At 36.1% G+C, this 18,979-nt stretch overlaps 2 protein-coding genes across 2 annotated transcripts in view; one reads left to right on the plus strand and one right to left on the minus strand.

The window, feature by feature from the left end:
• Window positions 1-18,979, plus strand: part of LOC127169698 (beta-1,4-galactosyltransferase galt-1-like) — a 56,096-nt gene that overhangs the window by 19,804 nt on the left and 17,313 nt on the right. The gene's annotated exons all lie outside the window — the stretch shown is intronic.
• Window positions 3,405-17,241, minus strand: unm_hu7912 (un-named hu7912). The gene is made up of 2 exons (XM_051117247.1): window positions 17,021-17,241; window positions 3,405-8,074 (listed from the first exon to the last, which is right to left on the minus strand). The coding sequence occupies exons 1-2, from the start codon at window positions 17,027-17,029 to the stop codon at window positions 4,826-4,828; spliced, it is 3,258 nt and encodes a 1,085-aa protein (XP_050973204.1). The 5' UTR covers window positions 17,030-17,241; the 3' UTR covers window positions 3,405-4,825.

The following is an 18,979-nucleotide window of genomic DNA, read 5'->3' on the forward strand; positions in this document are numbered from 1 at the left end:
TTACTTTACACTAAATTCTAGTAAAATAATTTTAATTATTTTACATTATGTAAAATGTTATTTAACATTATAGGCCGATATAAAAGTCAGAATATCAAACTTGGTAAGAAAACAATTTCTGCTTGCATTTTTTCCATCGAAGATTTTGCACTGTGTCTGCATATTTTGCATAATATGTTTCCCTCACTTGAAGACTAACAAAGCAATTCTAACAGATAAAATCTTGCATTGGGAGTAAATGATTTTATGCAGCAGTGTAAAACCCAGAACATCATAAATGAGCACTGTGGCACTGGTATGACTCTTTTGTCACCAAAGTTGTGGGATGACTTGTGCTTTAGCCATGCTTACAGCACCTGGCGATCATGTGGGCTGGGATGTGTTTGGGCATGTGGTGCTTACAAAGACAACAGCAGCTCATCTCCCCCTTACAGCAGATGAATCATTTATGACTCATTCTGACTCATACTGAGAGTGTCTGTCTACCACCCTCTACTGGGGGTAGTGAGAAACAGCATATGGGTTGATAACAAAAGCACCAAATATTTGAAGGTGTTTTTATCTTTTATAATCAACATGTGATGCTGTTCTCTTTCTCAGCCTCTCTATCATAAACTAAAAATACAGTATGCTGTGGATGATCTTGTAAGGTGAATGCATTAACTATGCACCCCTGCATGAAACGTGGGAATGTGGTGCCATCTAGTGAAAAGCCTGTCATGTGCAGCTCTGCAACATTAGGACATGATTTATATGTATGCATCTGAATTATGCAAGAAAGTGGTTTTCATATGAGCAGGTTTTCAAGGACATTAGGACTTTCAGCTGTGCTGAATAATTTCACTGGAAGGCAGTTACTGTACAGATTAGGATGAAAAGCCTTCCCGTTTACAGTATGTGGGGTTCTTCCTGAAGGCTGGTGTATCAGTTCGCCATCCACATGCTTTCCCAGCAGCCCCCATTTATCACCCTGCCCACAGTCTGAAGTGCCTGGATGTTCGCTCAGCTTCCTGTTTCCCGGCAACAAGCATCTCAGATCTGAGCCTCCACCTTTCTGCCTCCGGGAATTTTTTTTTCTCCTCTAACACAAGATGTGTTACACAATAAAATATGCTGATATGCATGTTTTACTAATTAAAAATATTGATTCCTTTTAGTTTTATAAAACATTTTATTACCAAAATGTGTTTGCACTGCTACGTACCATACTATCAGGATTTTCACTGGATCATGTCAGTAGTTTAATACATTTATCCAGACGTCAAGTATGTAAAAGAAATAACCTGAAAAAACCTGTCCTACTAATGCAAAATGATCCAAAATGCAAAGGGTCGAATAATTGATGCCCTGCATAATATATATTTATGAGGCTATGAAAAACGTTAAATGCATATTTGTAACCCTGGATCACAACACCAGTCATAAGAGTCAGTTTTATGATTTAGGAGTTTTAGATTTATCTATCTAGCTAAATAGTTAAGCTTTTCATTGATGTATGGTTTGTTCGAATATGACAATATTTGGACGAGATACAACTATTTGAAAATCTGGAATGTGAGAGTGCAAAAAAATCAAGATAGTGAGATAATTGCCTTTAAAGCTGTCCAAATAAAGTTCTTAGCAATGTATATTACTCATCAAAAATTAAGTTTTGATATATTTATGATTGGAAATTTACAAAGTATCTTCATGGAACATGATCTTTACTTACCTAGCTAACAATTTTATGTTATAAAAACCGTTACGTTCCCATTAAGTTTTATAAACGTTATTTTTTAAATGTTCTTAGAACATTCAAAACGTCCCATTTTCTAGACATTGTATTAACGTTCTCGTTTGGTTATGTTAAGAGTGTTATTCAAAACGTATTTAGAACGTTTCATTTTCTGGTTATATTAATGTATAAGAACGTTCCATTCCCATTATATTAATGTTCTAAGAATGTTTCCCTAACGTTCCCAGTAAGTTATTAAAACATTGTTGAATGTTCTTAGAATGTTTAAAACGTTCAGTTTTTTAGACGTTGTATTAACGTTATTGTTTGATTATAAGAGCGTTATTTAAACGTTTTTAAAACGTTCTACTAACAATGCAAAAGAGTTTTTATGCTAACGTGTTTAAAACGTTTATCAATTACATTTAACATTAAAAAAACGTTCTGCTAACGTTACTGCAATGACGTTTTTCAATAACTTTGAGAGAACCTTTAGAGAACGTTAGCCAAAGTTAGGATAACGTTTTCTTTTAGCTGGGTAATATCCTAATGATTTTTGGCATCGAAAAATCGACCCATGCCATGTATTGTAGGCTACTGCTACAAATATACCCATGCTACTTATGACTTTTTGTGGTCCAGAGTCAAAATCTAGAAAGGGTTATGCTTTAAAATGGGTTAAGAGAAACGTTTCTGCTTGCTTTCATATAAATACAATAAAACGTATACATGGAAATAGGCTATAGGTGCAGTAACCTATGTCGTAATTCACATAATCCTCCAGCGTTGTGAATGTGTGGTGAGGTTATTTTAGCACGACAAAGCACCCAGATTACGTCGGAAGTGTAGCCTAAAGGAGGAGGTCAATTGAGTCTTGAGGAAAAATACATCCCGTAGTCTCTTACCGAGCATTTGATGAATTCAACTGCATTTGCCCGTTTAAATATACAATTCTGGTAATTAATAAATATCCTAAATAGTGTTTAGTAATAATGTTATAAAAACGTCTGTTGGTTTTACAAACGTCGAACTACGTATAGAAACGCATTCATTTTCAGTCATGATTTAATATGACGTTTCTTGCTATATAACCTTTTTTTTTTACACTCACATGGGCATAATCTGTTTTTCAACCATCACGTGACTTGTACGTATGCGTCAATAACTGACGGCTGATGATCGTTAACACCTTAATAGCATGTGCTTAGTTATATTAACCAGCAGATGTCGCTGCAGTAATATTTATTATTTTCACGCTGGTAAAGAATTTTATTAGGGACATTGATGTGAGGTTGGATCATTCTGTAGGCCCAGAGAGCACACAATTTTATTTAAAAAAAAAAAAAAACCAAACCAAAAAAAAAAAACCGATAAGCCAGAATTTATAGTTATGGTCTTGTATATATGTTCATTCACTTCATAATTTAGCCTATTTCCTTAAAACTGTAACTATTGTTAGCATGCTTCCTTGGCATACTCTTTACATTTGTTAAAGGCTACAGTCAGCCAGATAGATAGATAGATAGATAGATGGTTCATCAGTGAAATAATAACCAGTGCTTATTCACTCTGTATTTAAAAAAAACATATTAATTCAACATTTAAAATGCAAAACGCAGTGACACAAAACACAGTTTTTTTGCTATTATTATTGTTATGTAATATAAGTCAAATGCAGTGAGCCTTTAGGGACTTTTTGGTGTTTCATTTATTGACCATAGTACAGAAATAAAGCAACACTTGTCAACAGAACACAACAGATAATGAACAGTGTAAATAAATAAATAATGGCATAAAAATGGCAACAGAAATAAACACAGTAACACTGACTATCTTTTAGTCGCAGTAAGGTTTGTTGTGTGCATGCTGTTGATTACATTATCTAAATGGTCTGCTTATAAATATATTTTCCCTCAGCAATTTAATAAAGTGCTATATCTAACACAATCTTGCATACAATGGTGTTATACACCGTTGCTTAAATCTTTTTCAAATTTTTGTATTTTTCTATTGAAATATTACATTTCTAATATAGGCTTCTAAGTTTTGTCAGTCTTTATAAATGATTAAAATAAGAATAGCATCATTTATATACACGTTTATCATTTTTAACACAATATTTCAACAAATGTTTTATTGAAACACCATGAGATCATCAGAACTTTACAATACCATGAAAAAATAAAAACACTCAAATAATACAGAGAATAATCTTTCATGTCAGATGAATAAATTAGTAGGTAATCTTATTTGGATATAATGAAAATGTGGTTTTCCTGTCAAGTAAAGTTAAAGGTTACACTTTTCAGCTGATTTAACCATGTGAATAGATATAGTACCTCATGAATACAATACAGAAAGCAGTTGCCATGTACAATACAGTGAAATCTTCCAAGCAGTTTATTTGACTTTGTCTATAAAAATGTACCTGACATATGCTTTTGTCTGCCATACTGATCATCATCTGTGACTATAATTTATTGTAAAGAACTGACAAACCATTGCAAAATTTTAAAGTGAATTTGCATTTTCCTTGCCAGCATGCATTCTCCATGCAAGTGCATTTTCATCCTCTCAAGGGGCTAAGACAAAGACTTTTAGACAATATTGTATTGCAAGAGAAAATGAGACTTTCTGCAGAGGTTCTCCAAAGGTTCCTAGTTGTTATATCCTTGCTGTAAAACACTAGCACAAGAAATATAGTTATAAGCAGGCCCACACATAATTCACAGAAAGTTCAGCAACTTCCACAGAATTGGAACATCTGTCATTCACACTCATTGTGTTCATTAAATACTTTAATTGCGCTTTTACTCTATTTAAATCCATACTGCAGAAAGATTTTGTCCCAAATATCAGCACAGAAAATGCTAAAGAAAAGCTTCTGATTCTGAGGAAACAGATTTTAAGGTAAAGCATATGTGCTCATATCTTCTAGTAAGTACTGTACATAGCTTTTTATTACATAAGCAACTTGTATTAATTCTAGTTTTTAGTGCCAGACAGAAAACCAATAAATATAGTCTCACTATTAAAATACATATCTAAAATCTTTAGTCATTTAAGTTTTATTTCATATAGCAAAAGCTTGATAATACTGGATGCATAGGATTATATAATGTCATCTAGTAGGTGTGGTGCACCAACCCAATCGAGCATCCTCGGTTCAGACGCTGCCATGATCATACACATGAACTGCTTTCCGGTCCTCTTGTCAATGGGATAGATGGTGGTGGGGGTGAACCTTTTGTTGCTCTCGACAAACTCACAAAGCTGGTTGTATATTTGTGGAAACTCGTGGCGGAGGAATACACCCCGGGTACGAAGCTCCCGTTGAATGTTAATGAAACAAATCTCTCTCGCTTTCCTGCCCTCCTGGCCCTCTTTGTCGATGTCAGATGTCCCAGGGGGTGGGGTGAGAATCAAAGTCTCCATTTCACATTCTTTCTTAAAGATTTTCTTATCTGGGCTTGAGGAGGCCAATGAGACCTTGGCGTACTTGCGAACTGTTGGCATTTGTAATTTGGGTGAGGGAATTTTAGGCACTAGGTCTCCAACAGCAATGGATACATTCAGGAGGAAACATTCAGTGGGGTCATATTCCTTGCCTGCATTCTGCAACTCTTTGCAGTATTGCCCAAGGTTGTCTTTGAAGCTGTCCAATTCTCGAAGGGACAGATATGTTGGAGAGATGGTAAGACTGTCAAGTCCAACTTGAACAAAGTTATCTGCACACCCAGGGTTCGGAAAACCCAAGAACAGAACTCCTCTCCCACGGGATAGATACCCTACCCTAGCAATGCGCGAGAAAGCTTTATGAACGTCCGAGTTTTCTCTACAGTGTTTCAGTATGTGTCTGCAAACACTACTAATGCGTCCATAAAGACAGTTTTCCTTATGCGTGTCCCAGTCTTCTCGCCTACAGTTTCTGGAGCAGTAGTAGGTGTAACAGCTGTGGCAGGACTTGAAGTACAAGCAGGCATTGAATGTAGTGTCTTTGCGTAAGCACTTCCTGTTGGAGCATACCATAGTGTCATCCTCCTCTGCAATATGGTTCAAAGAGACATCCTCAACACTCCTCGGAAAACCCTCGCAACCGCTGTCTGGGTCTTTAAATGTGTCTGGGCTGGTCTTTGAAGAGTCTGTTTGTGTGTTCAAGAGTCCGGAATCCTCTTGATCTACGTCCCGCTTTCCTTCTTTGGTCTCGTCATCTTGAATCAATTGTTTGAGTTGGTCTATCAGATCCTTGCTTGGTCTTCTGCTATTTTGAGGTTTATAATCAATGACTAGGTCGGCTAGGAGCTCATCAAGCTGTTCGAGGCTTTGCTGCAGGGAGTAATTATTGTTCTTCCTCTCTGCGGATTCTGCTGGGTTTGCTTGTCTCGGTAAGTTGTGCAAGTTTGTAGTTTGACATCGCCCTGTATTTTGGGTATTCCAGCTGCTAGTTCCCCCATCCCTCTTGTTGTTATTTGCTGCTCGAATGTCATTGTCAGTAATTGTTATCTCCGGGGTTACAAACCATTGCCCCCTCGCAGTGTTTTGTCTGTCACCGGCACATTTTTCTAGACAGTTTTCAGAGAGGGACAAGGCAGCGTACCTTCTGGGTGAACTAGAAAGGTTCACAATAACCGGTTGTTGAGTGTTATTCGAAGGAGCTCCTGGCCTTCCGTGATGGAGAAGGTTCTCATAGCTCCTGCCTCGTGAAACACCATGTTCTCTGTCCATATGAGGGATAATAATGTTATCCCAGGATTTTGAGTAGTTCCGGACATCTGCTCCTAAACGACTTGGCTCGGTAAAGTCATTGGGATACCACGGGCTTATCGATGGCACTCGTTGAGGAGTGGCCTGTGAGGATGCGTACTGACTGGAATATGTGGCAATGCTTGAGCGGTTCCAGTCATCTGAAAAGACCTGGGACATACGTGGCCGTCGCCGTCCCTCCGTATGATATGCTCTCATAGGAATGTGTAAATCTGCTGGGTAATGGCAAGGCCGTGTATAAAACATCTTTGAGGGCTCAGAGGGAAAGGCATAAGCTCTTGGATCCTCCTGAAAGTATGTTTCACTCTGAGGGGTGGATATGTAGTATGGTCCTGGCTCACTTACTGAATACGGTCTACCGTAGAACGGATCCAAGGGTTCACGATGGGAATCTGCATAGTATGAACGCACAGGCAACGTATGAACCCAGCGAGTCCTTGGGTCGAGTACATACTGACTACTAATGGATGGATTTTGGCTGTTGCTGCTGTTAATACTGTACTGGTCATCCTGATAATATGCCCTACTCGGTTGGTGAGCTGGATACCTGCAGGGATCGTCTGTGTAGAAGAACTTGGTTGGGATGTTGGGATTGGACAAGGTTCTGTACTCCCTTGGGTCTCTAGGAGAAGTCCTTCCAAATGGGATCTCTCCAGATTGAACGTAACTACCGGACAAGCTGTTGGGGTATTGATATGCTTGCCTGTAGTCCATGTTGTAACACTCACTAGGAGTAGGTGTTCTAGAGGTGGACATCTGGTTTGGAAATGAGACGTTCCTGATCCCTGATGTCGAGGAAAGCTGCCAGGGAACATTACTCCTGTGAGTAGGCATCTTCCGTGCAGTGTGCTGGAGAACTGAGGCGTCTGGTTTAATATCAACACGGCATCTGACGTGGGGAGTGTTAGCTTGTTTCTCCTGTCTACTCTCCTCAAAACAATCAGAAACATAGAGGGGTGTGTGAGGTTGTAACTTGATTGGATGAACCTCATTAACTAAAGCCCTGGTTGAATGGGAGGGTTCTCGATTGGGCAAACTTTCAGATCTCTTCTGGGGGTCCACTGGAGATCGACGCCTCGTAGTTGCAGGTGGAGAAACTGTGATGGGTACAGGGGTCAGGGTGGCTCGAACCCTCGGAGCACTTTTGGAGCGAGGCTTGCCATGAATGCTAGTCCTTGCTGCCTCGTTTTTGTCTGTGCTGATCTGTTGATGGGATAGTCTTGAGTTGAACAGATCCGGTGAGGAAAAGCGTAAGTGTCCCTGCTGTCCAATGCCATTCCAGACTGCATCCTTACTTACTGTTTGCTGATCAGACCTGTAAGGATACTCCATGGACGAGGGAAAGTCCTTTGGGTCATCCAGCGACTCAATGAAGTCAAAGCTACGGCAGTGTCTTTTGTTAATGGTTTCAAAGTTTTGATCCAGTGGGCCAACCATTTGGGAATCACATCGCTTAGAAGATCCAGAATACTGTGGGAGACCGCAGTTAGGGCCAATTTTTATGTCTTGATACAAAGTTGATGTTAATATGTCAGGGGGATCCGTCCGTGTCATCTTAAATGGACCCCCGTTATTTTCCCCCTCAGTGGGTGTCTCCTAGAAAGAATGAAAAACAAAGCATTATTAGTTATACATTTTCTTTAATAAACGTATTTAAATAGGTGAATATAATGGGTAAAGGGTCCCATTTAAAGTCTAAAAAAGACCTAATTATGTTTATAAAAGACCGTAAAATATTGAAGAGAAGATGAAACTGAATTTAACGACTTATCATTGGATTTTCAACATGCTTCACAAATTATAATGCCTTACAAGACATTAATTGGACAGCTATTATTACTGCTACGTACAAATGTGCACAGAGTAAATTATAGGCATTATTTACATATTTGCCAAGGGAAAAAGACTAATGCCAAGGCACTAAGACATGTTGGAGACAGCAGATGAAGAACATGGAAAAGTTTAAAGGATATCCGTATTATTAAAATATTCTATCAATTTTATCATTTCAGTGAAAAATGAAGAAGAAGACATTATAAATATCATCACAATGAGAATCAATGTAAATGTTATCCTTCTGTTAAATGCCATGTCATGCATAAACATCAGTCTGTGCAGAGAAATCGCAGAATGCTAAAACAACACTGAATGGGAAAATCTGAATTAATTATAAAGATGGAGGCCTCGCAGCATCTTCGAAGAATAAGAATTTCTCTCCGTTTGTGCTCTGTGAAAATAAGATTTCAGATTCAAATACCAGTTAGATTTTTACTAATGTTACTAAAGTTCTCAAACACACAATATAATGCAATTTTATATTTTATATCTGTGATGTCTCCCTGCATTTGCACATAATAATCTATTTTTTAAACGTGATTAAGGAATAAAAATGTCTTTCAGATGTAATCATTTAGATCTAGCAACAGAGAGTCTTTCATGCGACAGAAAAATACATATACAGTTTTACTGCATCGTACTGCAAAGCTCTACTCTTGGCCATTAATAATAGTGCCACTTTGGTCTATAGGGAAATAAAATGAATAGACTGGAAATAAGGTTATAAAAGGGGAGCATATACACTAGTAAATGTCAGATGGTAGTTCTACCATAGATTCTAGACATTGAACATGGTTCATTTTGAATGCAGAAGATTTGATCCCAGATTCTGATCCCAGAACTCACATTCAGCTGTGCCTAAGATTGCTTAGAAACACATAAGAACCTTGCAAGTAATGCATCTGTGCACATTCTATATTTATGCTTGCTCTGATTTCCACTGCTCCTCAGTACTTTGCTCTCGAGTCTGGATCCTTTGTCCTATTAAATATTTGCATTTCAGAACAAAGAATTGTTTTGATTGTGTTTGTCTAAACCTGCTTCTGTGTGTGACACTATTCAATTACACATTTTTTTTCACTGAATGTTTACCAGTGGTCAAATTATATAACTTGTTATTTATCCTGCTGACAGCAAAATGTTGGCACATGTCTGTTTGTGCATTGTATTAGGCTCAAAGCTTTGTATCTTGGCTATACAAATGAGATTTTGTTTACGTAATATAAATGTTGTTGTATTTGGTTGCTTTTTTTATCCTGAGATGCAGTAGAACAGCTGTGCGCCATTTGAAAGGGTTAGAAGCTAATTTTGAGGTTATTTTAAATGTTTGGCTTTTCAGGGATTTTTTAAATGACAGTAGGAGCTACAGAGCCCCACTTACTGGCTACCTCCTTTCAGCCGATCCTTAAAACCATCTGTTCATCCTGCTGAGAGAGGACCGTCGAGAAGTCTCAACACACATACACACACTCACACCTTCCTTTTTCACTGGTTTCATTTAGAATACAACTAGCCTCTTAGCTTTTCAACATATTATTGCATTGTACATGTATTTTTGCACTAACACTGCCAAGTTCTTTATACATTGCAAAGCAAATTAAAAGCACAGTAAAAACAAGTGTATGCATAGGGTTGCATACTAAGTCTCATTTCAACCGCGTTCATGATTTCTGCTTCTCTCGGTTAATTAAACATAATTGTCTGCGATATTTGCCCAGTGGTTATTTATCCTGAAAAGGTTTCATTTTCATTTGACATTTACGTTATCTCGCATTGGTAACAAGACTCCTCAAGCTTTTGTGCTTGTGGTTGCCAAATTTTAACAGTCTAAATCCCCAATCAGAGCTTTTCTCTTAACTAGATATTTTTTTTTACACCCTGTGTTTTAATTACTCTAAACCTGGCAACCTAAATCTGCAAGCAAACCTCAGGGATGAACTGTAATACATTTGAACATAAATCTCAACTATATTGATTGCGACTGTGATTGCTGTAGATTGTAGTTGTTGTTTTACGGAAAAATGTGATTGCTGGATTTAATATTAGGAATTTCTGTGGTTTAGCTGTAGAGAGAAGCTTTTGTTGTACCTGCGTTTATAACGCAAAGAGTGTGTTCATTTATATGCTAAATATAATACATCAGGAAACTAGATGAAGTAAAACAATAAACCATTCAAGTTTATGTTCTCTCGATTTGTGGTTGTGCAAAAGTGAAATAATTCTGATGAAATAGCAGAAGAAATTGCTGAAACGTCAAAAACTTATTGTAATAATTTTTGTGCAAAATAATTGTGATTATCAATTTAACCATTATTTCGCAGCCTTGTAAGAAACACGATATAACAAGTTTTTAAACAGTAAGATTTTTATTGTTTTTTAAGTATCTTCTGCTCACCAAGCCTGCATTTATTTGATCCAAAGAACAGCAAAATTTGTAAAATTTGTAAATATTTTTACTATTTAAAATATAAAATAACTGTTTTCTATTTTAATATATTTTAAACTGTAATTTATTCCTGTGATTTCAAAGCTGAATTTTTAGCATCATTACTCCAGTCACATGATCCTTCAGATTTGGTGCTCAAAAAACATTTATTTTTATTATATGTTGAAAACAGCTGAGTTGAATTCTTTCAGGTTTACAATCTTTTGTGACATTATAAATGTCTTTATCATCACTTTTGATTAATCTAAAGCATCCTTGCTAAATAAAAGTTAATTTCTTAATCATTTTAATTAATTTCTATAATTTCTTTCCCAAAAATTAAAAAAATAAATGAAATAAAATGAATTATACTGACTCCAAGCTTTTGAATACATTATAATGTATAATGTTACAAAAGCTGTTTATTTCAGATAAATGTTGATCTTTGGATGTTTCTTTTCATCAAAGGATGTAGAAAAAAATGTACTCAACTGTTTTAAATATTGACAGTAATAAAAAAAATGTTTCCTGAACAGCAAATCGCCATATTAGAATGATTACTGAAGACTGGAGTAATGATGCTGAAAATTTTGCTTTGATCACAGTAATAAATTACATTTTGAAATATACTGAAATAGAAAACAGTTATTTTAAATAAATAATAAAAATATTTCAGAATTTTACTGTTTTTGCTGTACTTTGGATCAAATAAATGCAGGCTTGCTGAGCAGAAGAGACTTCTTTAAAAAACATTAAAAATCTTCCTGTTCAAAAACTTTTGACTGGCAGTATATATAGTAGGCCTAATTTCTGATGTTGAACCTATAAAAATGTTTTTATCCAATATCAAATAATCTCTATATTGTATCCAAAAATTAAATGTAAAAAATTAAACTGACCAGGATTTTGTGCATCCTAACGGATGAACTGACTAACTCCTCATCTCAGAATATCTCCGGTAGACATTACCACTTGGACATAAAGGGTAATAAAACTCCAGCTGCGCTCAGATCGGATCTGCTGCGGCTCTGTGATTGATGCAGCTGGGACTAGATGACTTCCACGACTATTGTATTACATGTCTGCTGGGAACAATTTTCGGGCACAAACAAAAATTGCACTTTAAAGTGCACTAAGCACTTCATCTACTTTCAGAAGCATTTTCTCCAGTGTCTCTGCAGCCAGAGGTGAACAGCCCCCTGTGTTTGGCTGAAAACCCCTAACTACTATGTGTCTCAAAATCTTGAATGCCGTTTGAGCCGCTCCATTTACCAATTGTTAAAGAGAGCTGAATCGCACATTTTAAAAGCTATTTATAAAACACTGTCACTCATGGCAAATGCTTACGAATCAGGTTCCTTTGGGCTGCCATTTTCACTGGTTCTGTTTCTAGCTGACTAAGGGTATAAGTGTCCTCTTGGTGAGCTAATATCTGCCCACCATCTCTAACCGCCCATCTCCTTCGCTTTTAACACAGTAGGTCGCAAAATGAGAAGTCACATAAAAGCTGTTGCTGATAAGCTTGTGGTTCATGCAAATTGGATCCACATATTACATATAATTAAATATTACTGTATCACCCCTATTTGACCCACCTCTGTGTACAGTATTAGATTACACTGAATCACTGTGAATAAAAAGATATTTTCCTTCGGTCAGCAAATGCTTTTTGCACATCTAACCAGCATTTAGCAATAATTCAGAAGGGCGCAATTATTTAAAAGGAACGTTCCACAAATAGAAATATAATGAGGACAGAAAATAGAGCATGAGAGAGTTTTGAGGGCATTGTCATTTTCTTTTAGATTAAAACATCACAAGCAAATCACATCCATCTTGGGCAAGGTGGATGTTAATAATTCCCTTCTTCCTTTATGCAAGGTGGCAGATCAGCGGGCGTTTTCACAGCTAGCAGCAGAGCTAGTACCTGTGACTGAGACCTGACTGCTCTCGCACAGTCAATCACCACCTGTCTGACACTTCCATCACCGTCTGCCAAGACTAGCTTCCTCTCACTTCTTAACCACCATTCAATCTCGTAAACAACCACTTCGGAAGTACGAAGTACATTTGCAAAAGAAGGCATGCAAGTTCACCGGGGTTTCTGAATAAACTGGTCATAAAATATTAGGGTTGGGTTTTGCCACAAATTTTCTTTTGAATATATATCAGGTTCAGCATGTTATACATGTGATTTTTTTTTACATGTATACAAACATGTAAATTACACTCAATAAAGTTTTTATAACTTTAAATGACATTATTATTATTCCGCTCCAATTTGTTTTTTGAAATATAAACATTTAAATGGTGGCTTTCATTTAAACTTGACAAATTTATTCAAACTTAAATTAAATACTGAAGAACAGTAAAAAATTATAATGAATGTTAAATGGTGCATATATTTAGAAAATGCTCTTCTCTGGAATTCATTTTTCTAGCTGATTAACAGGTTTATGGTCACTGAATATATTTTTTTCTGACGTAAGTTAAATGTGACTTTACATGATATTGTTTATAAGCTGTTATACTGGTGTCTTTCTGCAGTTGAAACACTGATTGAGTGATTACATGAGGCAGGATATGGATTTTGGTAAGTTGTACTCTCTTTTAACACCTTCAGATGTTCATTCATGTTTATTTTGTTCTGAAATAGACATCTGAGATTTTGTTTCATATTAAAAGTAACAAAGCACAAAGCTTATTCCGATTTATTTGATGGTAAGTGCGTTATAATATTTCGTTCATTAACTGAAAACAGGCTATAATTATAAATTCATGGGATTTAAGAATCAATACTGTTTCTTAAAAAATTGAATCTAATAAAATCAAGAAATCTATATTTTTGACCCAGCCCTTAAAATATGATCTGATCTTCAACTAAAACCATGCACACTGTACAATTATCACGCTTACATATAATTAGGTGTTTGGCACGTTTTGGCCACCTGAGACAAATTTTGCAAAACCGTCAGCTGTATTTGAATGCATAAATTGAGATTCCTTTGAACCTTGTTAATAAAACATCATTTATGGTCACGTTTTGCCACCTGAGACAAATTTTGCAAATGCTAAAAGTTTCCTTTGATCCTAGGCCAAAATCTGTAGTCTTTCATGGCTAGTTTGAAATGTTAGCCAACAATCGATAAACAACCTTTGCAATTGAATTTTGCCTTCGATGAAATTCTGACAGTGTCACAGTCCTGCGGTGTGGACCATCAAATAAAGAATCATAAGGAGAACAGAACATAATGGCGCAAATAGTGCGAGAGCAACATACCCCTCCTTGCTCCAAATACATCATCAATTTTTTTCCAACTTTCTTCTCAGGACAAGCCATCATAATAAACGCTAGAGATTTTTGTTTGCTAGCGTCAATTTTAATTTAGTGTGAATGCAGCTCACTAGGGCTGTCGCTAACGATTTTGGTAATTGAGTAAATTGTTGATTATTCTGATGATTAATCGAGTAATCAGATAATTATAGTTATTTTTTTCTAATAGTAATAAAAATAGACCTAAGCGTACAATAGACTTTAAAATTACTTAAAATGCATATATAATAGCAATGAGGCAATAATAATTAGTTCAAATAAACTATCAAATACAAGTAATCATATGGTTTTATAAACAATAGAACCAACATACATTATGCATTATAACAAATGACTGCAGAGGGAGTCAATGGCCTGACGGTTGTTTTTACACTTTAATGCACGATCTAATACGTTGGTGAATATTGATTAAACAACATTTACTTCAAATGTTCACTTAATATTTAACATTTGGCCATTTCTTTACAACAGAAACACTACAGCCACTGTAATTCCTTGCAGCCTTGGAAAGTGGTCTAATAATGTGTTTTATGGATCGCACCACTTCCCGTATTTTGCCGGTTACTCAACACAGGTTGAATGTAATCGAGGTTTTTTTAAATCAAGTACTTGAATTGAACGAGGAATTGAGACAGCCCTATAGATGACCGTCAACAAACATGTCACAAATTGATGATGTAAAACTCCAACTCTTTTTGTGTATTTTTAATGAGTCTAACACTAATGACAACTGAGATCCCACGGTTTATAGCTAGGATCATGTTCATACAATTGACAAGCAACATTTGTGTAAAGGACTATTATAAATCGTACAGTGGGCCCCGGCTTACGTCACAATGAGAAGCACCAATGGATGTGTTTAACCATAGACTTTTTCTTGCAACTGTAAAATAATGCAGAATGAGATCTTAAGTGAATCATCTCGTGGGTTCACCAGATACGATGGGTCAGTTACAGACAAAATTTCCTAGACTCCAAGCCTGCAGAACGTGTTAGCAGCAGTAGTTAATCTCACATGAAACCTATCTCCTTAAATACACAACCCATTCCTCAAACAAGCTTGCAGAGTGGGTTTTTTTTCTGGCCGGATATGAGGCAAAGAGGCTATATTTGGACACAATGGATAACGAGAAAGATGCATCTGAGTATCTCGGTGAAAGCAGCCCAGCTGGATGATTCTGTAGAGTTTGGAGATTTGGAGGTGAAATTTATTTTCTTTTCCAACAAGAAAGCTCAAAGGATTTTTAGAGGAACTGAAAGTCCAAGCAATTACACCCACCTATAAATCATATCTCTGTCTTAAAGTCTTCAGTTTATAAAGTCATGCGACAGTGCAAACTCCAGTATTTTCTTCACCTCTGTTTTAAAATGCAAACATAATGTCTTTATTCCGCACATTTATTTGTTCCTTTTAAATTGCACAGCAAACTAGCTTGCTGCCATTATAATCGTTTTTGTCACTGGCTGATTTAGACGCAGGTTATGAAATTATAGCTAAAACAGACCATTTAGGTGTGTGTTTTTAATATTTTTAGCACTGTAAATTTCCATAGTCATGATGTGTACCACCTGGGGGCACTCCATCATTTTATATCTGTTCTAGGCCATAGGAGACCGTTTTACATTCTTAATATACTAAAGATAATGGATTTAAAAAACACACACTCTGGAAACACATTGTTAACAATTACACTTCTTATTAAGTTAAATCAATAAGAACAACGGCACAATCCACTCAGCCCTTGAGGGGGTGATTGTCCTTAACATTTCAATATTAAGGCACTCACGCACGTCTGCTGTCAGCAATTATACTATCTAAACCATAATGGAAAACATATTTTTTAACTCTAGTCTCTAGATGTTTGGATTGCAGAAAAGCGGTCAAAGTAATATTGTAACACTTGTTTTTCTTCTCTTCTCCAAACCATTGCATTTATTCAGAACAACAGGTGCAACCCCATTGCTGCAGACAGTGTATAAACTGACTCTTATGTGGGTTTCAACATTTATGGTCTTTTGAAATTAATACAAATGCACTAGAAACAAGTTAAGTATTTAACTCTCTATCCATCCGAGTATAATTTTAATGTCCTGATAATCCATTGAAACATCTGTGCTAGTGGGTAGCTGACGCATAACATGCTTATAATCCCAATTTTACTGTAGGTTAGTTGCACATGAATGTATAAGTGTATTTTTTCCTTTGTTTTGACCTTCACTAGTTCACTTTGAATGGTGTTATAGCTTACAAATTCATTTCTGTAGTACAGAAATGATTCTATATAGTCTCCTAATTAATAAAGCACCATAAAACCATATTTTGTCTAATAACTTTGACATTAGCAACAGTTTTAGATGACATATAACATGCCAAATCTAAGGACTTGTCCACTTTCCTAAAGTATAAACATTTATCCATACATACGTAGTAAACTTACTCCTCCCTAAACCTTCTCCGGACAATCACACATACCACATGCTCTGTCGCCTGGATACCTAGCAAAACCACAAAGTCAACTATGGACAACCTACTGACTTGCAAAGCAACCTGATTTACAAGGTCGCCACGATGCGTAGCGTGTAGTATCAACATCCTCCTCGATCTCTGATGAGGTCGTTAATGAATCTGACAAACATTGATTAACACGTCGTGGTTTTACTGCGAAAGTGCAGCGCGAAAATGAAACCTCTGGCCATCGTACCAAAATGTAACACAAAAGCACACTTTGTTCTCATTTATTGCTGCGGCATGAGCCCCGCACTATCGAGCATCTCTCGTAAAATGACCTAATGTCTTTCGCCGCAAAATACATCAGTAAGCCTCAAAGCTACTGCGTCCGTATCGGTCTTACTTAGACAATTACATACTTCCTCATTCTTACTAAGACAAAAGTTTAGTTTTTTCCAGTGTATTTCAAGCTTTTAGGAGTGTGCGCATTTATCTTACCGTCTTCATCCATAGTTAGGATCCTCAAGATGCTGATTATCTGTGGACTCATGTATCACTGACTGTTCATTTGGAAATTATGTGGTCTCCGTATCATATTTGATGCTGTAAGGTGGGCTGCATCAAACTCCTTAAGTATTGTTGTTCGCCCACGGGTCTCGGGGGCGTACTGAGAGAAGACGAGGGGGTGTGACCGCATCCCTCACGCGTTGCGTTTCTTGTGTGAGATGCGCAGCGACTGCGCATGCGTGCGACGTTGGGTGCGCGCTTGAACCCTGCCTGCCTGCGCGCTCGCGTGTGTGCTTGGGATGAGCACGAATCTCGTGCAGGATAGACATATGCGATGGCACAGCTTTGAGATGTGATTTTAATTATGAAGGTGTCATGTCTTGCTGGTAGGCTCCAGTAGCTATTCATTTTAAAAAGGTTTTTAAGCTATTTATTTATTTATTTCCCTCAGGTTGTGAAGTTAAAAAAAAAAATTAAAACAATAATACAAATATTTTTTAAAAGAATGTCTGTCCCTATTTAAATACATAAATAAATACATACATACATAAAAATGTGTGTTTAATGAGAATTTGTCACTGATGTTATACATCTTGCTTCATTTGTGATATAAAATTAAAAAACTGTGTTAAAAATGCTATTAAATACAATTTTTCATGAAACAAAAATGAACAGAAAATGTAAACAATTTGTACACTACCAGTCAAAAGTTTTTGAACAGTATGATTTTTAATTACGTTTTAAGAAGTCTTTTCTGCTCAAAAAGCCTGCATTTATTTGATCCAAAGTACAGCAATACTGAAATGTTTTTACTGTTTAAAATAACTGTTTTCTATTTAAATATATTTTAAAATGTAATTTATTACTGTGATTTCAAAGCTGATTTTTTTATCATTACTCCAGTCACATGATCCTTCAGAAATCATTCTAATATTCTGATTTTCTTAAAAAACATTTATTATTATTATTATTATTATTATTATTATTATTATTATGTTGAAAACAGCTGAGCAGAATTTTTTCAGGTTTCTTTGATGAATAGAAGGTTCAGAAAAACAGCATTTATCTGAAATAGAAATCTTTTGTAACATTATAAATGTCTTTATCATCACTTTTGATCACTTTAGAGCATCCTTGCTAAATAAAAGTATTAATTTCTAATAATAACATATGTTTCTTGAACAGCAAATCAGCATATTAGAATGATTTCTGAAGGATCATGTTACACTGAAGACTGAAGTAATAATGCTGAAAAAATAGCTTCGATAACAGGAATAAATTACATGTTAAAATGTATTCAAATAGAAAGCAGTAATTTTAAATAGTAAAAATATTTCAGAAATATACTGTTTTTGCTGTACATTGGATCAAATAAATTCAGGCTTGGTGAGCAGAAAATACTTATAAATCTTACAGTTCAAAATCTTTTGACTGGTAGTGTTAGTTTTTTTTTTTTTTTTTTTTTTGAGTCATCTCGTAATAATGATTTTATTGGACAAACTAACCTCAGCATTTCCTTCCTTTCTAAGAATAGACTTTTACTTGCACTGTCAACCTCCCTTTTTTTTCAATTAGCTTAAAACAGAAGTGCACAATAGCAAAGTACAGCTTAAGGGATCAAGTGAGACATATATGGCATTGATTTCTGCATTTGTCTACTCGACGGCTGATTTTGCGGGCTGTTTAATCAATTATTAAAAAGAAAAAAAAGAGCATGTTCTATGAACATATACTGCACCCTGGCACACTAAAAAAGAAAAGCAAGCTTACTAGAAATGCACATTTGTTGTGTGAGCCATGGGAGCAAGCCATACAAGACCAGGCTTGTTGGTCAATTAAATAGCATTATTGTAGCCGTAAATCCAGCTGTTCGACTCCCACAGACTTAAACTTTAATTGCTTTATATCTTTCTTGCGTACATTCAACTTTAAAGGGGTCATCGGATGCCC

The sequence above is a fragment of the Labeo rohita genome, chromosome 8, assembly GCF_022985175.1.
Source record: "Labeo rohita strain BAU-BD-2019 chromosome 8, IGBB_LRoh.1.0, whole genome shotgun sequence".
Lineage (NCBI taxonomy): Eukaryota > Metazoa > Chordata > Actinopteri > Cypriniformes > Cyprinidae > Labeo > Labeo rohita.